Source organism: Lipophrys pholis (assembly GCF_963383615.2).
Source record: "Lipophrys pholis genome assembly, chromosome: 4".
In the NCBI taxonomy this organism is placed as follows: Eukaryota; Metazoa; Chordata; class Actinopteri; order Blenniiformes; family Blenniidae; genus Lipophrys; species Lipophrys pholis.
Window position 1 is genome coordinate 23150042 of NC_137637.1, and position 24242 is coordinate 23174283.

At 41.9% G+C, this 24242-nt stretch overlaps 1 protein-coding gene and 1 long non-coding RNA gene across 5 annotated transcripts; one reads left to right on the forward strand and one right to left on the reverse strand.

Annotated features, from left to right (window-relative positions):
- The first annotated feature begins 202 nt into the window (after positions 1-202).
- On the forward strand, positions 203-15716 carry tmcc1b (transmembrane and coiled-coil domain family 1b). Of its 4 annotated transcripts, none has more exons than XM_080461708.1 (8): positions 203-272; positions 4774-4951; positions 7321-7421; positions 8188-8962; positions 12059-12478; positions 12941-13425; positions 13781-13916; positions 14269-15716. In XM_080461708.1, exons 4-8 carry the CDS (start codon positions 8360-8362, stop codon positions 14581-14583), a joined length of 1959 nt encoding a protein of 652 aa, XP_080317834.1. In that variant the 5' UTR covers positions 203-272; positions 4774-4951; positions 7321-7421; positions 8188-8359; the 3' UTR covers positions 14584-15716. The 4 variants fall into 4 exon arrangements, with proteins under 4 accessions (XP_080317834.1, XP_080317832.1, XP_080317833.1 ...); XM_080461706.1 differs by having other exon boundaries at positions 7378-7421; XM_080461707.1 differs by lacking the exon at positions 203-272 and adding an exon at positions 2399-2649 and having other exon boundaries at positions 7378-7421.
- A 3990-nt stretch (positions 15717-19706) lies between these two features.
- Positions 19707-21619, reverse strand: LOC308109022. Its single transcript, XR_013935310.1, has 4 exons — positions 21459-21619; positions 20654-21122; positions 20407-20562; positions 19707-20326 (listed from the first exon to the last, which is right to left on the reverse strand). It is a non-coding gene; the product is annotated as an uncharacterized lncRNA (long non-coding RNA).
- Positions 21620-24242: the final 2623 nt, after the last annotated feature.

Sequence of the window (24242 nt, forward strand, 5' to 3'; positions counted from 1 at the left end):
AAAATAAAGGCTGAATAAATGAACATGTTCTCTCTCCACAATAGCTGTGCAGTGTGACTCCTTATTGACAACTGATCAGTTTTATTGGGGAGGATAGGATGAAGAACAGGTGATGGTCCGTGCAGGTGGTCCACCCACCGCGGTTCGAGTGTGACGGCGAGCCGCGCGCCGCTCAGCTGTTCTGACGTCGAGCACGCTATTTGACGTCACCGCGGGAGTGTCCGCCATCGGGAGACATGAACGGTCATCAACACAATCCTCTCAGCGCTCATGTAAGTTAAAGCCAGCGAACGAAAGGCGATGGTTTTAGTGGCTGCTCTGTGAACGAGGAGTGTGCGCGCGTTGTGCCGGTGTCTGCCCGGTACCGGGGATGATGATGCGGTCGGTCCCGGTTGTTGTCGGTCTTACCTGCCCGAGGCTCAACCTGGCTGAGCCGGAGCGATGTTTCTGAGCTGCACCGCCTTTTAGCCAGCCCTGCTAACCGAGACGGGCTGGCTGTCCTGCCGGTGAATAACGTGTGATTTACCGGCCAGCGCGGTGGAGGTGGGCGATGATTAGTGTTGTTTACATGGAGCTGATTGCCGAACGGGAGCGACCGTGTGTGAGATTTAACTTTGGGGACAACACCCTAACCTGATCCAGTCATATTCAGACTGTCGGAGCAGGACTCTCAAAATCAATTACAATAATGTCACATTTGGCTGGAAGTGGGTGGTTTTTAATTAAATTGATCGAGGCCACTGTTTGATGGGGAAAAAAGAAAAAAAAAGAAAGCGCCGAACAAGCCACCATTAACTAAGCGTCTGAAGTGTGATTAAGGAGGACTGGTGGGTGTATGTGACAGATGGCCACCCGATACCTCCGAGAAACTGTGTTTCAGACATTCACACCTGAGAAGACCGCTTGTCTCATTATTTGGTCAGTTATGGAGTTGATGGTTACACAGTTAGATTCTATATTCAGGTACAGATGTCGATGGTAAGATCAGCAAATCATAACTCGTACTTAAAGCATTATTTGCAGCTATGGAATGGTTATATGTTACCTCTTTGTTAGTCAATGTGTCAAACAGGCTTTGTCAAAGACTCAACATTAAAGCCTTGTTTAGTTCCAAAGAACAGCCCATAAAAAAGATATTAAGCATACTATCCCATGCATAGAAGGAAAATCTAAAAAATGTTTTATGCTTGACTATTAAGTTAAACATAAAAAATAATCCTAGAGTTGTTTGGTTACTAATTGTTGAAGCTCTTCTCTGAACAAGCTTCTTGTAATGATTGAAATGGTTATGTGATGATAATTACAGCTTGTTTGAACTGATAAGGAGGATTATTGTAACATACTACATTCGACTGCTTGTTGTTCACTTGTATCACTTTACATAGTGGCTGAGGTCTGATTTATGATTAAGTCAAGTCTGTATTGATGGAATGAAGCAATAGAAGAAAAAACTACTGAGCCTTTTTTAATTGCACGTATTTCCAGAAGATTTATATTGTTGCTCAATATGCTTTTCTACTATTGTTCCCATAAATACGGAATAACTCATAACCTCAAATAATGTAACTGATTATTGAATTTACATTTATTCCATTTCGAAATTACATAAAGAAGATTTTATTAGACGACCAACACATGCAAAATGTAAAAAAAAAAGTATGTAATAAGAGTAAAGAGCAAAAGCTGATTTAAAAAAAACAACCTAACTCTCATGCAATCACTTACAATTTTACTATGTTGACACTTGTTTGCCAATGTCAACAGTAATATAGTAAACACATACAGTATCATTTCACCTAATTGTAATGGAATCCTCTTACATACGTGCATACATGTGCTAATTCAAAATACAATGGTTTTCAAAATGTGTACTAACTTAGTATCATTTGACCCTTTTCAATAAAAAATAAACTCGCTGTTATGATGTATTTTTTATTTTGACTATTAACTACTTGTTTTTAAGTCCACATCTGTGCTGGTACAAGTAATATTTCACACCCACTGTCACGTATAAGTTAAAAGTTATAAAACCGCAGTGATATATCCACAATAGATCCAATAAATACAAAAAGTTGATTTTTCCAATTGTGCATACTTTGTTAAAGACAGTTACTAATATTGAATCCTTCATTGGAATAACATTGCAATCATAACATTGAGAACTCAAATAAAATGTATTTTACAGATTTCAACCAACAAAAGCAAAGGTTTATACCGACATTGAAGACAAACCTATGATAAACGCGGTGATGGGGTAACTGGACTGGCTCCGTGTTTAAAGTTGTGTGAAGTGATGCTTTCGAGTAAACTGCTCCTGGTGAGTCTACATCACACTGTACATGTCATGACATGTATCTAATCAGTTGTGAGACACCTTTCTAATCCGCCCCTGCTCTGAACGATCACCGCGAGGACTTTGACGCTTTGACCTCGCCCCGCACCGCGAGCGCCGGTGTGCGCCGTGAAGTGAATGGAACGCCCTCCGGCGCACCGCGTTAGCATGCACGGCTAGCTGCCGGGGGAGCAGGCGAGCCACGAAACGGACTCCGCACATGTTTCTTTCCGACTCTGCCCGCCGCAGACGTGAGCTGCTCTCCCCACCGAAACGATGGAACACGCGGAGGCTTCCAACAAACGCGTCTTGCAGCTGTGAGTTTCAAAGGCCGGGCCTGCGACTGTTAGCTAGCCGAAGCTGCTAATTCCTCCCTGCTCTTCTCCTCCGAGGCGAACGGCGTTAAAACCAACCGGCGGCGGGGGCACGTGAGCGCGGCTCGGCGTCGGTGTCCATAATTCGCGTTATCGCACCATCGCCCTTTAAATTTTTTAAGTCGAGGCGTTACTACAGTTTCCCTACGTGTAATAATGACACCGAGTGCACCTGTAACCCACTGAGTAATGTAATTAACCGGGTTGTTTGTGTCCCGACTGTTATCCCGCCGACTGATGGCGAGTTTCGACGAAAGCTTCAATTCCACGTCGTGAAGTGAGCGTAAAGGGAAAGTTTATTGTTCGAGCGGTGGATGTTGTCACTGAAGGAGTGGTGATGATCTCATCGTGTGACTGTATCCGCTTATTATTCCTGCAGAGAGCGGTGTTTACACTGCACGGCGGCTCTGTTTACCACCTCGGTTTATTGTCGTCCCCCAAAATGCCACCTTGATTTATGTTTTGCTTTCAGAGGAAAGACAAGCGATCCATGTCCTGCAGACATCCCCAGAGGGCTATTCTTATACTATTAATTAATATTAGCCAGTTAATTAAGCTCAAAGTCCTCAGAGGCTCGTGCCAAACAAGATAAAACCACGTGTTGTGAAGCCTCGGATGTATGAGCCTCCAGGGGGTGAAGATGGTTTGGGTGTATTTGGCTCTGAATGACCTTATGAGTGGAGATTGTGGTTGTGATTACTTTAATAGGATGGAGTCCTAGGTCTTCAGACCTTGGCAGTAGGTTTGACATGAAGGGGAACCTGTTAAAGTCTTTCCTGTCAATATTTATTCAAATTCAGAAAGTCTGTGTGTAAGAGCCCAGATGAGTCCTCTAAAAAAAAACTAGGAACAATAAAAAACAATAGTGTTTATCAAGCACTATCCTAGGGGAAGTTTGTTTTTCCCACATTCAGATTTCTAGGATATGGTGGTCTAGCCACATTATGGCCATGCAGGGGGCTAATGGGTTTTTGCTCACCCATCAGCTCTGGGATTCGAACCTACAAACTCCCAACCCCAAGTCCGCTTCTCTAACCTCGAGACCACAGTGGGCCAATCTATCCATGTTTCAGGTGATTGATATCTTCCCATAGATGTCAGTGCAGCTTGGATACATGCATACTCGCAGTTCTTCTGGCTTTTTTTTTTTTCTTTTTTCATACTTTTTACTTCACTCACTCACACCATCTGTAGACAAAGGCCAAGGCAGGGTCTCCAAACCTTATCAGTGCTGCACTCAGTCATTGTAACCTTGAACTGAGATTTGTATTGATATAGATGGGCAGTCTTTGAGCATGTCAAATGGAAACCAAAAGCGTGTTTTTGAGTACATTCAATGGACTACAGATTGAATCAAGGCCAAAATGAATATTCATAATTAAATGAAGCAGGGGAACCATATTGTTCTGTGGTTTCACTCAACATTCAAACACGAGGACTATGATTTTGTTACTTGTTAGTGGAGAGAACATGTTAAGAAATATCTGAAAAAATAAAAATAAATCAGATGTAATATATGACTGGTAAAGTTGAGCGACCAACCAAGTTGGCTGAGAAGGTTATGTTTTTGTCTGTGTATTTATTTACTTGTATGTATGTATGTATGTATGTATGTATGTAACCATCTTTTCGCAAAAACTACTCTCCCGAATTGCAAGAACTTCTCAGGGATGATTTGTCATCATCCAAGGACCATTCGAATAGATTTTGGGACGTTGACGGCTAATCATTTCCGAATAAATCCCCCCCAAAAACTGCAAAACTGCTTTCTAGTTTTTAGAGTTTTTGCAGTTAATTGCAGGACATTTTGTACAATGGACAAACTCCTAGTATTTACACTTCTGCCTCAGTTTGCAAACATTGCTCTATTGTGGTTAGCTTTCAAAGCCTCTACTAGGTACATTATAATGTTCTTCATCGGTAATAATACTAATGTTTCCTGGGTGTGCGCTTGTATTTTCTCTGCAGCTTACTGTAGCTCTATTTATTTATGAAAATACGAGTTAAAAATGTGAAAGTCTTTCCTTGCATTTTCTGATGCCTGTTCTGTGCTGTTTTTCTTTGCAGCATGTGATTTTTCTAAATGTCCATGGAAACAGCTGACTAAAGTTTGACGGCTACCCCGCTAGATTTCATTTGGAAAACTTTACCCAGAGGAAGCAGAGGCGGACGTTTGTTTGGATTATTGACCCTCTTTTCTGTGTCAGTTGATGCACAGATGTCCTGCTAATGACCACATCTGAAGGTAAGACTCTCTGCTGCTATGTTGCTGATGAATCCAGTTTTATCAAGTAAAGCCAACTGTTTATGGTTATCAGTGGATAACACTATTTTTCTACAAAATCAAAGTCATTTTATCCTGCATGATCTTGTGCAGTGACTGCTATGCAGCTTTTGTGCTTATAAAATTGTGATTGGGTATTGTCTTTACTTTTTATTTGATATAAATTAGATAAGCGAGTGACTTTGGCCTTTATCTGTCGTTATGCATTGTAATAACATTGTCATACTATAGACCTTTTACTAGATTCCGAATTTATGTGCAGTGTCTGAATGATGAAACTACTAAAAGATCTATCAGTGATGTAGGAACACAGAAAAATGGCTCTTGCAGAAATAGCTGTAGATGACACAATACTTCCCAGAACAAAAAAAGGATGTGTTGCAAAAGTGCGCAGCACAAGTAAAATGCTCAGCACTATGCAGATGATGTGACCTTGGCTCAGTGCATGTGCAGACAGTGATAGGTGAATGTTGGCTGACCCACTTCAAAGTTAACACGTTGCACTGAGCCTGGAGGAGGCAGATGTCATTGTTTTTTATTGTACATGTCTGGTTGAGTTGCATCTGTGTAAAATATTAGTTTGAGGTTCAACTGTAAAGGCCTTATTGCACTAAGACTACTGTGGTCAAAGACAAGATATCCTTGCTGCAGAATTTAAAGCATCCACTAATCAAACTCACAGTTCCTTTTGGTTGCTGATATAGTGATGTACATTGCAGTGGATAGTCCTTTTGAATGAGTTACTAAGATCTGAGCTTCGAAGCAGCATTTTCTTGTAAATAGAACTGTCACAACATGCTAAGGTGTGTCAGAGTTAGTCATAACTATTAGTTGAAATTGAAGACACAATTAAAAAAACAAGAAAAGAAAAAAACAAGTGAATAATCACTTGACTGTTAGAATTTTCCTTCACCAGCATGTTTCTGTACATCCTCTGGAGAGGGTTGTTTTGTGTTTTATGCACTAAAAGACACATATGTGTAAGATAATCGTATCCAAAGTGGGTTTACTTTCAAAGCCTTTTATCACTTACTCTTTGCTAAAGTGTTTTGTTTTGCTCACTGCAGGCCGAACAGCGGGAGCGGCATGTAATGAGTCACAGTGTATCACTAAAAAAGCGCTTGATAGGGTTTTTGGTGCGAGATTTCTCTGCAGGGTGGTGAGATGATACTTTGCGTTGGTGCTGACTCATGGGATCATTTTTCAAGTTGTCTGCGAAATAGTTGATGTACTACACAGTTCGACACCTCACCTTAGGCTTCAGGTGTTTTTCTGTAGGTTATTTTGTCAAACATGCTGTTTCCTGTAAAAGTGCCTATGGGTTTGATCCAAGAAGAGCATGTACATCAGATACCACTGCAAAATCATTTCTGTTATGATCTGAGAGATAAACAAACAAGAGTTGCTGGGTGATAAAGTACTGTAAAGTTATAAAATGTTTATGATCACAAAGGGAGGTAATTAATATTTAATATAAAAACTGGGCAGCATGTTTTGATCAGACCAAGGCTCAGAAAGAGATCAGCTCTTCAAAAACTATGCCCAGGTGCTAAATTGAAGTTGGCCTGCAGCAGCAAAAAAAAAAATCTGTGTACCGAGTTTGTCGAATCACAGAAAACTGTGTACAAATAGGTACATTTATAAAGTTAAATTCTTACCTGTTAGTCTTTTGTTCTTGGACAAGAGTGAAAGTAACTTGAAGATAACAATGCAGCATGCAAATGTCAACAACCGAGTGAATCCCTAATAATATCTGATCCATTGATCGTACTGTTTATTTTCACTCGTATGAATTGTGTGCAGAAAGAAATTCCTCTGTGATCTTACAAACAGAAGTGCCTTTCTGTTTGACAAAATATAAACAAAGACCAAATAGGTACTCTAAGCAGATTAGTCGCGTGCACATATCTGAGAGCAAAGCGGGACAGGAGCTTTCTCGGCCTAACATCCCCCCGGCTCTACGTGCTGCAGAGGAGTTGTGCAGCGACGGCTCCTCTGAACTGTGTTCACGCAGTGTTTTCGTGTATTGTCTCTGTTCGTACATTCAGGCTGGAGTTGATGTCACATCAATGACTTGCGCTCACTTTCAAATAAGCATCACGTGCACCACCGTGTTCACTAATTGCCCCTGTAAAACATGACGAGGCTCAGGAAGCAGAAACACACTGCTCCTCAGAGTTTAACTAACGGTCCATTAGGTCGCAGACAGTTACCCGTGGTCAGCATGTGGAAAGCTTTTAAACCGTTTTGTTTGTGGTTCATTTCAGCATTTATTATCCCTGCTCGCGAATGACTTGTGGGTTCATGTTTGTTTATTTCTGCTTTTTCAGCTCCCTGTGTTTGTGGAGAGTATATTTATGATAAGTCTGTGTCTATACTTCATTTAGCCCATCCTGATTTGTGAGTCAGAAGAGGAGAGGCTGGGCTGATGGTAAGCTCTCTGTCACACTGTGTCCTATTGTCCTGCTTTTTTCTCACTGTGTCGTTACATGTCAATAAACTTAAAGGATTGCACACAGTAATGGACTGAGCCCTGAAAGGTGAAGACTCGGGTTATAGCATTAGCCTTGTAGTAAAAGGAGATGCAGAGGGGACGCCGCTGTCGATTGGTGGAGCATTAGTGTTTGATTGGAATATAGATTTAGCCGTCACTGTTCATTTAGATTTTCTTTTACTTTTTGACACTGTGATTGTATCTTTGTGGGCACCATCCAAATATTAAGTCATGTTCAGTATTTTTGTCATGAGCACTTTCTGAAATGTAATTGTTTCATTGGGCAGACGTAATCAACACATTATTTCACAGTCACAACTGAAAATAATTTTTTTAAAAAAGACCAAATTTACCTTCCAGAAAGTGTTCTCAGATCAGAAGTTTGTTTATTTTGGAGACTTTGTGTTTTTCATCATCGGGTTGACACTGTCAGACATGCCACATCTTGATTAACTAAAACCGATGCCTGCTGATTGTACTCAGCAGAAAGTAAACATCCAGTTTGTTTCAAATGTTTTTTTGTTTTTTAAGAATTACCTTCTGACAAAATGAGTAAACGGCGATAATGAGCTTAAAAAATTGTGGTCATGTCTGTGCCAACCCAGTTTCTGTTGCTTAGCATTATTTATGTTTTGCTGCTTCTTATTGTTGTTGTCACCCACTGCTGCATGTCGTAATACGTTTTATTTTCCTTTTGTGTTAGACAAGCATGACATTGAGCCACGCCACAGATGCATGTCCACTCAAAAGGCCCAACTGAGCTCCATCCCCTCTGCTTCCTGGCTCTCAAGCGGCCTTTCAGAGGGGGGTGTCGACGGGGTGTAGTGTCTCCTGCACCCCTCAGTAGAACCTCACTGTGAAGCTGGAGGTCTCAGATGGATCAGGGTAGTGCTGAGCAGAGTCCAGAGGAGCCGGACACAGGAGGCCGAGCAGAGCTGGAAGTCGGCAGGAGGGCGTCGGAGTCAGAGCATGGCTTATCCAAAATCACCCACAATGCCCTGGAGAACATGGGAGCGTTGGGCCATGGCCTGAAGCAGTTCTTCCAGCCACAGCGCCGACGCTCCTCCGTTTCCCCACATGACTCCGCCTCATCCTGCGCAGGCGCCCCTCCCTCCGAACCCACTGATGTAGGGTCAGAAGTAGGGGACGCTTCCGCCTCCTCGGCCCTCCCTTTGGACTCTGACAACCCTGCCGCTTCCGCCCCACCTGCAGCTCTGAGCCGAGTTCTGCAGCAGATCCGAGGGGCTCCACCAATGATGAAGCGAGGCACCAGCCTGCAGAGCCGCCGCAGCAAGGCGGGGGCCTCTGGGGATCCTCCCCAGAAAGGTAGCCCGCAGATCCACCGGCGCAGTACCCATGAGGCCTTGCTGCAGGCTGGACGCCCACGCTCCTCCTCAACCACAGACACACCCAGCAGTCCAGCACTAGCTGACATGCTGCTCACCTCTGGTTACCACTCCACGGAAGAGCCTGACAAGGTGAGTGTGGCTCTCCTCTCACCTGATCTCAGCAAACCACAGCCATGCAACAGGATGCAGCTTCGGAGGCGCCGAGCACAGTGACGCAGTGGGACATTTTAGAAAATACCAGCAGTGATGGTTCAGTGTTCTGGTGTAGGATCTGCTAATAGCTAATGAAGCGCAACGCTCTAGTTGTGGTGTGAGGGAACAAAATGCCTCTTGAATTCCATCGCGGTCATGATTCAGATCTTCATAGGAACAGCGGGTTGGTAGAGAAGATCAAATTATGGTTGGATTGTGCTTCAAGCATTTTGCTTTTGAATCATATTCATCATTTGAAATTTGAACTTAGTGAAGTGTCCTCACATCATCAGTCAGTTCTTAATGTAACATTGATAATTCTCATTCAATGACTTTGGCAGCCTCAGTAGTCATGGTGGTCATTGCCAGCTCCTTTCAAACAGTTAAGACAATAGCTTTGTCTTTTTTTTTTCTTTTCAACACTTCATCAATTTTCATTTAAGAAAATACTCTATAAAAAAGAAGGCGATTAGCTGTCATTGCCTATGCACGTTTCCCAAACGTTAAATATATATGGACAAAAAAAAAAGTCTGGTTACTGATGGTTACTCTCTGAATCCACGTGGACATAGAAATATCAGTTTCATGGGAAGTTAAGTTTAAAAATAGTTCAAAAGTTCAGAGCTGCAAAAATTAATCATCCACAATCCTATTCACACACAATTTCCTTCTTAAAATCCTAGAAATACATTTTCAAACAGAAAGTAAACACTTAGTTCCAGTTAATACTAACAGACACTGTGCACTTTGGAGAAAAATACTGCATTTAGCTTTTAAATAAAAAAAAAAAAAAAAGGTTTAGAACTTAAAAAAAAAAGAAGATTGTCATGCAATGATAATGTCTGCATGAACATCAGAACAAAGTGATTTGGACAAATGTGTTAAAAGGCCTTTAAAGGTTTGTGTGTGCCTGGATGAGCCACTGAATGGGGAGATGAGCAGTCAGCGGTGGAAGGTCAGAGATTGCCTTTGAGTGGTTGGTCACTACGTGCTTTAAGCCTTTCTATCTTTAGCTTTTGCTGTCTTTGAGAGCACTTAAGGTCACAGACGGCTTGCACTGTTCAACACTACGAGGGGTGCAGTGATTAAATGATGTTGTTTCACATTTAAACCTAATGAAAGACAATCTCTAAAGAGATAAATTGTTTAGTTTAAATAGTAAAAAATACCTGCTCGCTGTATTATGGTTGCAGAATGTCTCTGTCACAGATCTCGCTCCTGGAATTAAGTTTATCAGCAGGTTTCCTCATAAGCAGCTTGTAAACACGATAGGATCCACATCATCTTGATCATCCTTCTGATCTGTAACGTCTCATCAACAGTTGAAGTTCATCTAGGGACTCTCGGTCACTAATTCTGCCAAAATAATTCAAAGCAGGAGATGAATTTCCTCCTTGATGTTCTTTATTGGTAATGAAAAACAATTATTGAAAATCAGTGGTCCTGATTGTCCAGTTAGTTTTGTTTTTTTTGAATTGTGTTGCTAAAGAATGGTCCATTCTGGCATATACCATTCGTATACTTTTTGTACTGTCTTTGATATTTCCATTTATCAGGTTGTGATATATTATACTCCCATGTAGTGAGTATGAGCGACTCAGCTCCTTTAGTGTTTAATATTTACCTCTCCTCTTGTCGTCTCAGGCTGAGTTTCAGGGCTCTGCCGACAATTTGTGTTATGAAGTCACTTGTTCTGGATTTTGTGGTAAAGCTACCACCTGAAAGATAAAATTAGAATCCGTGTCCGTCACAAACCACAGTTCAACTTTTCACTGTAGTTTCCTCATCTTTCCAAATATAGCTTTATAGCTATACATTTTTACTATGTCATAAGTTCCCAGGGATCTTAAGCTTTAAGCCGAACAACAGTCTTACACTTTCTCCAAGTTCATTTAGGAAATGTTGATTCAATTAACTGACATTATCTGTATTTCTAACATTAAATGCTTTGATACAACAGGCTACAAGTCACCACACATGGTTGGTGTGAGTTTAAGTACATGCAAAAGGTACAGAAAGTATTTAGTCACTATATGGCGTAACAGAAGTGGAAGTCGTTTAACAACAGACTTTTCCATTATGTTGTAGTTTGGCCGTTTGTTTAAATATCAGCGGTGTTGTGAGTTAATTAATTATTGGTTCAACATTCAATGTTTGCTCAACATTTTCGAAGCACACGTGAAAACAAGGAGAATACAACTTTTTTGAAATGCGCAGTACTGCGATCATTATGAGAACATGGCCATCGAAATGTGAAGCTCCTCTGAAATGGAAATGCAAAACTTCCCTTTATGTTTTTAACCGGTTGAAATGTAAACCCCAGATCTATCCGAACTCGCGCTTGGAAATACGTCAAAATATTAAATGCTGTTTTTGGAAAAAAATATCTGCTGCACTGTTCAGTGAGCACTTTGCAGCCACATTTAAATCTTCATGAACTCTGCATTCAGACTTTATTCCACACTACAGTGAAATAATGTCAGAGATGGAAGCATATGGACGGATGCAGCCTCGGGCAATAATGAAATGTGACTCATTTTAAATTGTTTGATTTTTTCATGATGTAAAGTAAAAAAAACTAAGACGCCGCTGATTCCCTAAAATTGCTTGTTAAAAAGAACAAAAACTAAAACAGTGGCAGTCATAAACATGGTGCTACGTTTTACCCTTTCACGCCTTTCAAATGAATTGTTTCAGTGTTACACTCAACATAGGACAGATGTGCTTTAAAAACAGTTTGTTTCATTATTGGTGCTGAATACATTTTAGATTTTAATGAAGTGATTCTTTCTGAATGAAACTTCTGTTCCTCCAAACGAAGAAACTCCATCTCAAAACACTGTTTCTTGCTTTTATTCATTTAGCTTTAGTTATTAACGGGTAGCCAAACTATCATGCCTGCTTTTAAATGAAACCGCACTTCAACAAAAATATGTCAATGTGTGGAAATGATCATATTTTTTTTACGTTTTTGATCATTATAAATAAGGACTTCATCAGACTAATGGTTTTCTCTCTCTCACTCACACACAGAGCGATCGCTATGATGGCGCGGGCCCGACTGTTTCTCCCAACGCCCTCCCCTATGGCGCAGACGGGTACGACGTGGTCGACAGCACCCCGGACCCTCAGCGCACTAAGCAGGCGATTGCCCAGCTACAGCAGAAAATTCTCAAGCTCACAGAACAAATCAAGATAGAACAAACTGCGCGCGACGACAACGTGGCCGAATACCTGAAACTGGCGAACAATGCAGACAAGCAGCAGAGCGCACGCATCAAACAGGTGTTTGAGAAGAAAAACCAAAAGTCAGCTCAGACGATCCAGCAGCTGCAGAGGAAGCTGGAGCACTACCACCGGAAGCTCCGTGAGGTGGAGCACAACGGCATCCCCCGCCAGCCCAAAGACGTTTTCCGAGACATGCACCAGGGGCTGAAAGATGTCGGCGCCAAGGTGGGTGTTTTCTGTGGGAGCACTGTTTCTTCGTGGTCTTTTCATCAGCACTATTCCTTGATTAACGTTCTTCAGATAAGTGGTTTCCGTCAGTCTATTTTCCTTGTTTAGTTTCATTGCATAACGTCACACCTTATGACACATTCAGAGTGAGAAACGTCAAAACCAGTTTTCTTTGACCAAAGTGACGCGTGAAAAAAAAAAAAAAAGTGTTTTGACTGTTGTGTGAATGATGTTGAACAAACTGTTAGATTTGTTTATGCAAACGCTGGACAGTTGTTGGGTTATGTGGCTTCAAGATCATCCTGCAGTAGTGACAAAGTGTCCGTAGTAAACTGGTAAGACACTGCAGCTCATTCAGCTGACAAGCTTCAGTCTCATTACGACCATATTTACCCTCTGCTTACATATTGTCATAACAAGGTTAAATGGTGTGTGTTGTCCTGAACTTTGTCATTCCAGGTTACAGGAGGCTTGTCCAGTTTCTCTCAGGCCACCCATTCTGCAGCAGGAGCTGTGGTGTCCAAGCCAAGAGAAATCGCCTCCCTCATCCGCAACAAGTTTGGCAGCGCTGACAACATTGCAGCCCTGAAAGACTCTTTGGATGAAGCCCAAGGAGATGAAGGCGTCGGCCCTGCGGGGGCAAGGACCCTCGGGACGGGACAGTTGCAATCTAGCCCAAAGTACGGCAGTGATGATGACTGCTCCAGTGCTACATCTGGTTCTGCAGGCGCCAACAGCACTCCCGGCGCCCCAGGAGGACCCCCCAGCTCCAAGGGCAACACCCTCGATCACGCTCAAGCCTCAGGCTTCGATGCCATCCTCCATGAGATCCAGGAGCTTCGGGAAAACCAAGGTCGACTTGAAGAGTCCTTTGAAAATTTGAAAGCTCATTACCAACGGGATTACACCCTGATTATGGAGGCCCTACAAGAGGAACGATACAGGTAGAAATAAACGTAGATATACAGATATGTAGTAGTAGTTATAAAAAATAGGTTTATCGGTGGATTCAAGACATTACATACAGTTTGGTTAGGTGTCAAGCACCAAGTGACAACATGTGTAATTGCTGTTGTGTCCCATTTTTAAAGTAAAGTATTAAACATACCGTCTCTACACGATTAAACTTTTTCTTTATCCATCTGTCCTGCCATATTTAAGATCATTAGAAGGTGTCATACTATTGGAATCAAACCATTGGAAACCTCCAGTCGTCGTCCTTCAGTTCATTTATGTACAATGTGTGAGAAACGGTGAGCTCACCTCATCTGTCCTGTCCATGTTTTCTCTACTTTGCAGATGTGAACGCTTAGAAGAACAACTCAATGACTTAACAGAGCTGCACCAGAATGAAATTCTCAACTTGAAGCAGGAACTAGCCAGCATGGAGGAGAAGATCGCTTACCAGTCTTATGAAAGAGCAAGAGATATACAAGTAAGCCATCAACTTTTGTAAAACGTTTGAAATACATGCAAGTTTCACTGTTTGAGGGAAATGAATGTTTCCACTGCATTCTGATTTATACTGCATCAACTTAAACGTTTCAATTAAGTAATCAAACCAAAAGACAATATCTCAAAATATTCATGAGATCAGATGTTTTTAAACCCGAGGCCACAATTATCACAACCCAGTTTTTCAAAAATACTTCTAACATTTTGAGGTTTATATGTCCTGTTTCTACAAAATAAGTGACAAATCAATCCGTCTTTAAAAGAATACTCAACTGTATTGCGATGCACCAGAGATGAGTTGTTTCACTTGCAGTTTCATTTCCCATCGTTAGGAGGCGCTGGAAGCTTGTCAGACGCGGATCTCCAAGATGGAGCTGCAGCAGCAGCAGCAGCAGGTGGTGCAGCTGGAGGGTCTGGAGAACGCCACCGCGCGGACTCTTCTGGGAAAGCTCATCAATGTGCTGCTGGCTGTCATGGCCGTACTTTTGGTGTTTGTGTCCACAGTGGCTAACTGTGTCGTTCCCCTAATGAAGACGCGTAGTCGCACGCTTTCCACGCTGCTCCTCGTCATCCTCCTCGCCTTCCTCTGGAGGCATTGGGAAGCCATTTCAGAGTATTTGCATCGCTTTCTCCTGCACCCCAGATGACCAGCTTTGACGAGCGTGTTTAAACGATGAAGGCAGCCGGGGGTCTCTGACCGACGAGTGAAGGGAGGACGTTGTCCCGGACGGGGAGGCGAATCTCAATAGTCCAACCTTTTTCTAATTCTCCAGCAGCTCCTCAAAGCACTCAGGAGGACTGCATCAGAAGTCTGTCACTTTACCACTTCCCGAAATGGTTTTGAGAAGAATAAACCGGAGAAAGGAAAGAAAAGGCCGGATGTCTGGTATCGACCTTCTAGCTTTGGTGCGACTGTGGCACAAGCACATTCTGTGAGGGTGAATGGAGCGTAGTTGAAGGAGGGGGCAGAGAGAATTGCACACTTGATTTCTCTCTCCTGAGTGAATTTGTTTACATGTGGAAAACTTTGCATTATGTCACCACAGAAGAAATTGTAATTCAGAGTTTTTATTACTTTTGAGCTGAATTAAGTGGTATTGTTTGAAGTCACACTTATTTTTAAAATGGCCGATTGGTGGATTTTTATTTTCCTTTAACTGTATTCAGATCACAGTGTTTTGCAAATTTAGTTGCTCATGTCGTCTTTTTTTTTTTTTTGTACATTCTCTCTTTTCTGGTCCTGTGATTCTGGTTTTTCAGTCTCCTCTTACTTTGCTATTTACTCCTTATCTTTTCATATTTCAGCTTGTGTGACCAACTCTTCCTCTTCCAGCTCACTACACTCTGAAGAACAGGGTGCTTGCACATCGGCTACATTGCTCTTAAATCCGACTTGTCACCGAGTCAAATTACTGTTTGGATGTGTGAAGTCAAGAACACTGGTCCTGCCACAAATGGGATGATATTATCAGAAACAATGTGTTTGGAGTCGCGACCCTGCCAACTGGATCCTGCTGTCCCACCGTGGCTTTTCCACTGCAGAAGAATAATCTATGAACTGAATAAACATACTTGAAGAGCAGTTAAAGTGCTCAAAGACTCAGTGCTTCCGTACTGTTTCGATTAGTGACAATGAAATAGTAATACTTTTCAGTTGATTTTTTTATTTTTTAAAGAATAAATAAATTTGCTGTTTTAAAGGTGAACATCAAAAGTGTAACTTTCATTTGCATCCGGTGTCCACAAGTCACATGACTTGTACATTACATTCTCACCAGCCACTGTTTTGGGATCAGTTCATTTTTGTGGAATTTTATGGATTCAAATGATCGATTGGGCTCAAATGCATGTTTCTGGACTGAAGGAAACAATGGTACCTACAGGAAGGCCGAGCTCTGCTCTGATGAGTCAAAATGGTGATATTCCCACTGCAAGTGGAGTGTGCAGCTCAGTTTAAGAAGATAATGTATTAATCAAACTTTAATCCTGATACCTTCTATTGTCAATATCCTGAAACTGATTACAGCTTGCAGAGGTTTATAAGGGCCACAAAAAGGTGAAGACTTTGTTTTTCACCATAAACTTAGTTTGATTTGTCCTCAGTTTAAGGCAGACAGTCTGAGCAGTTGGGGGTTGAGGTCAGAGACCCACAGCAGCACAAACTTCCAAGCTCCAAACCTGGTTCTCACATCAGAGTTGACGCAGCCTTTTTAACATTGAAATTCACCAAGTAATCTTAAGATTGCAATTTGCCTACAGGTATGCCCAGACACATTTTCTCATTTGATGCACACATTAAAATGCTGCATATTTCCAAAATGGTGAAAGCGAGTGTTTCAAGTTGCAGAATAGAGCCTGAACGGCAGTCTTCAATTTAGTGACGAGGGTGTTTTAATTCTGTCTGACCTGTAGGAGACACTAAAAGCGTGCCAGACATCTTTCCAAGCTGCAGTCTCACATGGCGGCGTTCTTGGAAAGCTCATTCATGTTCTACTCACTATCAAGACTTTAGCATGTCTGTACGAGCTGACTGTTCTGATGTTTGCATTCCAGATGCATTTCAACACGACTCAGAATGTGCTGAAAAATGTATTTGATGCAGTTCCACATCAAGGTGCCCAATAGGAAAAAAAGTCAAAATGCTCTACTGGCTGGAATTAGAGATCACATCACTCCAATAACCAATTGCTGAACTATAGAACGGGAGGCCAAGCTTTCAGTCATCATGGGAGGTCAGCTCCCGGTTTCAGTGGATAACCGTCTACTTCATGGATTAGACTTAAATTTACCCGTCTGATAAAGCCTACGGTCAAATCAAACTAGCGGTTGTAAACGAGACGTTAGGAAACCGTTCAACGTACTAGGATTCTCTTTCTTGGTCTTCATACATTCAATGTTTCTACAAACGTGTCTTTCGGGCAGTCGGTCCTCTCCTCGGAGGATCTTGACCGTGGAACTGGAGGAGTGTGGCCCGTTCCTCCTGCATCCATCAAGTCTGCAGTGAGTGGATGAGTTTAATCTTCCCCCTGCTGAGGGATTGTGGAGCAAAAGTACCATGAGCTGGTTCATTTTAGAATCTGTGCCATAAAGACAATTTTCTGCCTGATCCAACATCCAGTGTTTACAACCAACGGTGCAGTTCTTGTCTTCTCTCAATCCATCTGAGAACTAGGCACCACATAACAAAAACAGACTTTGCATTATAAAAGTAGAAAAGCTTTATTGTAAATCGACTATGCAGTCTTCTTTCTTGGTCTCCTCGGCGCATCACTGTCCCCTTCAGCAGATTTTTTCTGCGGCGCCTTCTTTGTAGTGGCAGCAGACGTTTCGTCTGCACTTGCTTTTTGGACAGCCTTTTTAGGCTTCCTTGCTGGATTAACTTTTGAAACAGAAACACTTTCATCTTCCAATTTTGGAGGCTTTAAGTCCTAAAGAAAAAAAAAAAAAAATTATTGTATCATTACCAAGATCATGTTTCAGTGCAATTGAGACTAAATAAAAACTTGTCCGCTACAGGAGTCAAGCTGGTGTTCCCCGGCATTTCTAACAGTTACTGAGAATAGATCCAAAATACTGTGTAGTAAAATGTTTAGCACATACAGCAGGAAAAGCAGGGTGGGATTTGGGGATCAGGCCTTGCCTAAACTCCAACCATTTGAGATTGTGTGCTTCTCTTCCTGTGGTACCCTACAGCAGGCAGGAGGCCCTAAAGTGGACTTTTGCTTAAGATTGGCTGCCGAGAACTCCAGTCCAATGACTCATCTGGATAAAATGGGTGGAGACGGATGAAAGAGGAAACATGGTCCCACTGATGAAGACCACTCACCTCAGATGTCGTAATCTGTTCATCTGCAGTTTCTGTCTTCTTTTTCCTCGTGGCACCTTTTAACAATTTACAAATATTTCTTTGAACACACACACACACACACACGTTTAATACTCCCGACTGATTAACAGACGTTATACCTTCTTTTTTGGGTTTAGCTTCGCCTTTGGCAGCTTTTGGAGCCTTTTGCACATTTGGATCAGCAGTCTTCATTTTTGTCTTTTTGACTTCTGGGCCAAGCTAAAGACATGGAACATTTAAAAAAAAAAAAGCAGATATTCAAGTAAAAGTTACAACCCCACCCACCCTGAGGTAGCTGCAGATTTGACCTCTTACCCTAAATTTCCCCGTTGCGCCTGCAGGGACACTGGAGTTGGCAGGCCTCACCAAAGTGCCGGTTTCTAGTCCTTTCTTTAAGCCATTGCGCACCAAGTGCTTCAACCTGACCGGATCCACTGAGGGGTACTTTTGTTTGATATAACCCTGAATCGCTTGGGAGGAGACGCCTTTGCGCGAGTCCAGAGCTTTAATTGCCTCCTTGACCATGATGGCAGTGGACGGATGAGCCGCAGGTTTAAGCGCCGCTGTGGCCCCGGCTACAGCGTCTAGACAGGAAAACACACACACACACAGTCAAATGCACACAAACATCGCCGCTCTTCATATAATCGTCACTTGGTCAGATACCTGGTTTTGTCTCCACTTTCTTTTCCGCCGGGGCATCGCTTTTGGGCGGCTTTGGCGCTTCTTTAAAGGCCACTGCTGTCTTTTTGGGAGGCATGAATTAAAAACTATTTAAAAACAAGACACAACAAGTGGAGTTGCTGAAGCTGAGTCTTTAAGCTGCTTGGTGAAGTGAGCACAGCTGAATCACATCCCATCAGGTGTGCTCCATCAGGAGTTCCAGCCAATCGGAACGCGGCCAACGACTGACACCAACTTCTATTGAGGTGCAACACATTTAAAGGTGAACTGGGCAGGTTCACTCTGCAGGTCTTGATGCTCAGTTCAAACTTTTTTTTTTTTGCATGATTTGGCGTGATCATCACTGATAGGCAGTAATGCATTACTGTAATCTGATTATGTTTTTCAAGTAACTTGTAAAGTAAGGGATTACTTTTTGCAAAAACAGTAATGAGATTACCGTTACTTTCCTGCAAGCAGGCTGCGTTGCTAAACTGTGTCTCATAACAATGATGTACCAGCTGCACTACGTCAGTGCTCAAAAATACTGTCATTACTTTGAGTTTGACTCCATAAAAGGTGACAAAAACATAAGTGTCTGTTGTGCACTCTGCGTGGGAAAGAAAACTTTTGTCTTCGTTGAAAAATTCCACCTCAAATCAGAGCAAGCAGCAGAACGCTGCACAGGAAAACCCCAGAGGAGCCTGGTAACACAGGTCAGCGCGCGTAGATCCATTTTCAAGTCCTTGTGAAATACAAGCCCACAAAATGATCAGGGAAAGACGGAGAATTAGGGGAAAAAAAAAGAGGGCACAGCTTTTAACATTTTGGCCGAGCCGCTTCCTCCTGCGCTTGTCTGTGATGTCACATGTCAATGACGAGAGAGTACCATGTAGAAAAATATACGATTTGGCACCACATATGATCGAGGCCTGGGTCTGGTGTGAAAAAGTCGGAATTGCAGCATTCACACGGCCACAAAACAGGTCGGATATGGGTCACTTGTGAGCGCAAAATCAGAATTGGGTCGCATTTCCCTGCCGAGTGAACGAGGCCTCAAAGCCAGATAAACGTGGTGATTCTGTTAAGTGTAAATATTTTCCCGTGCAATTACTTGTGTGAATTGTAAATGACAAATTTTTAAATACAGAAACAAAGCAACGAGCAACTTGAAATATCCCATGAATCAGCATCATTTCATTAATATTTAGTTGTTTCTGCAAAACTTCCAGAAGAGATCATTTTTGTTTTGTGTTTCTTGTCTTGACTGAGTTTTGATGTTTCCACGCCAGTTTTTTCCTGCTCCACACTGCAAAGTCAATCTCTTCAAAGAGATAACGAGACGTCAGTCGTACATCACAGATGATGTTTAACCCTTTTATTTGATGGACAGTGAACGAAGATGGATCAAGCGCCGGCCACTTTCATTTAAAACAGTCAGATTTGTTTTTTTCCTTCAGATTCAGAGTCTCGCTACTAATGGAAGCCGGCCGCAATAAAACGAACGAGAGTTGCTGTTTGGACTGCTGTTATAGGTTGCTGGTGTTTATTCATTTTGTTCAAGTTTGTTTTGGGAAAGGGGAAATTTTAACAAATAACATACGCATCCTTGTATTGACAGTGATGCAGAGTTGAAAGTAATGCTGAATTAAACCAGTAATCCATGTTTAAATCTTGTGCCCATTATTGCTCAGTCCCTCTTTGTTTGTCGTCAAGCGGCAAAGAAGAGACTTCAAACTGCAGGCACTTTGTTTAATGAAGGAATTCAAGGCGAAATTGAGACTGGTCTTCAGAAGGTGGTGGTAAGTTATCATAGATAGGATGGCCATCGTAAAGTCCTCCAGAAATGACGAGCGTGTCACCGTCTGCCGCAAATCCATCTGTTGAAAAGAAATGGGCATCTTTAACTTGCAATGCCACATGAAATGGCGTCGATTGTATGATGAAAGAAAGGGCTTACCTGTGTTGTCTGCGTTGTTAAGAGGTTGATGCAAGTACTGGATTTTGTGTCTGCATTTGTGAAACATCAACACGATCATCACAACCACAACAAACATCCCCAGAGTGACACTTAAGACAATAGTCATTCTCTTTTCAGAGGGGTCCAGCCCTAAACCTGCAGAATGAAACATGTTGAATGACGAGCAGATAAGATTGAACAAAGTGTGATTATTTCTGCAAATTAGATGATAAACAATGACGAGTACCTTGTGTTTTGCTCTCCGAAGCTGAGGTTTTGGCGACGGTATGAGTTGAATTTGGAGTAGTAGGTGTACTGGTGTATTTCACAGTGGTCGGGTTTGCCTCTGTTGTCAGTACACCCACTGTTGACGACTGAGTGCTGGTTGTTGTGTTTGTTACAGGAGACGAGGTGGTCGATGACTGAGGAACCTGAGAGGAACTTGTGCTCTCAGTTGAGCTTTCCGTGCTGCTGGTGACTTGAGCCGGGCTTGTGTTGGTGTATTGTGTCGCGCCGTCAGTCGTAATTAAAGCAGCGGTTGCATTTACTGTCGAGTCAGATGAAGTGAATGCTGTTGTCACATGTGTCTGGCTAAAAGTAGAAGATTCCGTTGGAGATGGGACTGTGGAAGTGTCATTTCCTGCTTGTGCCAGAGCAAAAAGAGCCAGGAGGCAGCAGGCCAAGGTAACTCCAGTTGTATCCATGTCAGCAAAGTCCTGTGGGGAAAAACAAAGCTAGAAATGGGCTACTTCTTCTTTGTAAAACTGAAAATTCACCGTCAATAGAATAATTCCCTTTTTCCTCATCGGAAACATTCATAGTGAGTTTACAATTTGTCCTCGTGTGTCTTCTGTGAAAACTTCACCATGATAAGGAGCTTGAATGACCAGGTCACATTACACAAGTTCGTTGTAGTAGAGGAGTGTGAACAAAGTACACCTCAGTACAATCCTTGCTGCAGTTACAATGACAAAGCCACGTCCATTCCCTGTTTTCACACTAAACTCTGACTAAGCGAAATACGAGTTCATTGGAAAATTCACTCGACTCACCTTTTGTCGGTGTGAGTTCAGTTCCCTGTTTGTGAGTCTGCCTCCATGTCACAGTGGACTCTCCTCTTCCTGCAACCCGACAAGACTGAAGGGTCGATTTACTGGCATGGTGGCAGGTAAATGTGGGCAGGGCTGGGCTTTGTAAACTTCCTCAATTGTCTGTTGTCAGGGAGACAAAGGACGTGGCTATATACTAGTCCAAAGCTCAGTCGTTCCTCTTACGCAGTACAGATTAATTTTACTGCTTTCCTGTATAACTCATAGCCAAAGCATTAACTCCACGGTGATCCTTTTTGTTGTTGTGTCACTCCTCTATTCTTTCTCACATACATTCACAGATTATCCATTCCCTGACTGAGCCCAATAATCAAATAATGAAATTACTTGCATATAGAACAGGCAGGCCATACAAAGGGAACAATATCGATATAAAATTAGCAGGTTAATAAACAACTGGCTGCTCTGTAATCATACCCACTGTTAATTAAAACCCAACAACATTCCAATGCACTTCTGTGTGTATTGAAATGGATTAAAGTACATATGTTCATGTAGAAAATAAAGCTGGAATCTAGTATCAGTGAGAACAAGTGGACGAAGGGCAATAAAAGAGAAAAGATCGCACCCCTTCACTGACAAACAGGAAATGGGGATGGCTCAATCAGTGTGCTATTTTTGGTTTGCTACATGAACCAAAATGAGTTTTATTAGTTGCAGAACATTTTATTTGATCGATTCCTCATTTGCTGTATTTCAGTGTGCAGCATATATCAGTTATTATTGGTTTATCATTAGTGTTTAAATGTTTTTACAGTAATACCTTAATTAAAAATTCACATCTTTACCAATAGGTTTGAAATACATCATATCAATCATGATAAGTGAATATTAATGATCTGATTACAATTGTTTGGGTCTGCTCTGTAGTGAAATGGATGCATTACAATCTAATAGTTTGTGCAACATTTTTGAGTTTTGGGGTGAGCAACTTTTGATTTAGTGTGAAAGTTAAAGTAGAGGAAATCACCCGTCCAGACAAACAAGTCTGAAATGCAAATCCTCTTTATTGTAGCACAGGTCATGTGTATTTGCAGTAAAAGTAGAGGTCAGGAGGTCATAACTCACCTGTGATCATGCTCACCAGTAGACCAGTCATCATTGTGGCCAGTCTGCCCAAAAGGGACAAGTATATGTGTGAGTAAAGTAGTACAGGTAGTACAGGTCTGTACTACCTGTACTACTTTACTCACACATATAATTTACAAATGTCTTCAACTAAACAACTGTTCGAGGAGATATTTGTACTAATACACAGACACGGTGTTTAAGAATTGAACCAGCCAGATTGTAAACATTGTGTGGTTGATTGATAGTAGTTTCATGTCCAGTCATGTCCAGATCCAGTCCTCAGCATACAACACAGTGCTGAATATTAATAATGCAGTTTAAGGACATCACCTTCAGACAGAATCCACCACAGACCTGGATCAGCTTCTGTTGCTGCTCCTCAGAGTCCCCCAGCTTATTTTTCTAAGGAAATCCGAAATTTACGAGGTTTCCCTGTTTGAAATTGAGCGGCTGTATGATTTAAAGGGGACATATCATGCTAAATCCACTTTTTTAGCCCTTAAATGCATGTTGTTGTATATTTAGGGTGTTTAGAAGTACAGAAAAGTTCAAAGTAGTCTCTTCAGGTGCTCCGTTGATATCTTTATATTCTGTTTTGGTCATATTTTGCGATCCGTTTCGATTTTTCTATTCTCTATTACGTTTTTTGAACTATTACGTCACAGTATTCCCGGCGGAACTGCCAAATTAGGACATCGACACTTCGAGCAATCCGCCATTTTTGTTTCTCGCTGCGATTTTGTAGTCCAACCTAAGGGTGCCGAAGTTACGAGAGGATAAGTCGAAATGTTCGGTTGTTGGATGTAGTAACCCACAAGCTTCGTTACACCGTCTCCCAGCATCAGAACCTTTTCGAAGTGCCTGGTTGAGTTTTATTTTCACAGAAATGTACCCACATCTGTGGGTAAGGTCATTTTTGTGTGCGCGAATCACTTTAAGGACGACTGCTTCAGCAACCTCCGCCAGTATAAAGAAGGATTTGCCGAAAGACTTCGTCTGATTGAGCGGTCAGTTCCTTCTATCTATGGAGACGACGAACAGAGCACTTCGGTAAGCTGTATATAACGCTAAAAAGTGTGATGATAAGACGTCCCTGTCATTGTTTTGCTCTCAGAAGCACATCAGAAAAAGGGTAGAAAAGGGGCCTGTGGAGCTCTAATAATGAGGAATTCAGACCCAAGCATTGCAGTTCCGCTTTATATAGACCACAACTGTATGATTTATATGTAAAAAGGAAGGATTTAAAAGCATGATATGTCTCCTTTAAAGTGACATTTAAGACTAGCGCCCCCCCACACTTCAAGGTGAGGACAATAATTGCATGCAGGCCGGCAACTTTATTAAATTGAAAGAGTGACGATTCCCCCTCATGCACAAATTAAAAATAAATTTAAAAAAGCCTAATTTAACACATGATCATGACAAAACTGAAAACAAACAAACCAAAAAAGGAAATGCATGCGAAAAAACAGCATTTTACCAATATTTTAGAACCCCCCCAACATTTCACAAATCATTTTTAAGGGGGGCTTCTGTCTCATTAAAAGGGGGCTGAGCCCTCCCTGGCTCCCCGTAGTTCGCACCCTGACTGAGTCCTTCATTCAGTTATTCATGACGGTTTATTAAATTTTGTTTTACTTTAGATTTGGTTTATTT

Excerpts from the sequence above, each read along its gene's own strand:
- tmcc1b (XM_080461708.1), top strand. The coding sequence starts at position 8,360 with ATGGATCAGGGTAGTGCTGAGCAGAGTCCAGAGGAGCCGGACACAGGA. Across the intron at positions 8,963-12,058 it reads CCACGGAAGAGCCTGACAAG|AGCGATCGCTATGATGGCGC; the intron begins GTGAGTGTGGCT and ends ACTCACACACAG. Across the intron at positions 12,479-12,940 it reads TGAAAGATGTCGGCGCCAAG|GTTACAGGAGGCTTGTCCAG; the intron begins GTGGGTGTTTTC and ends TTGTCATTCCAG.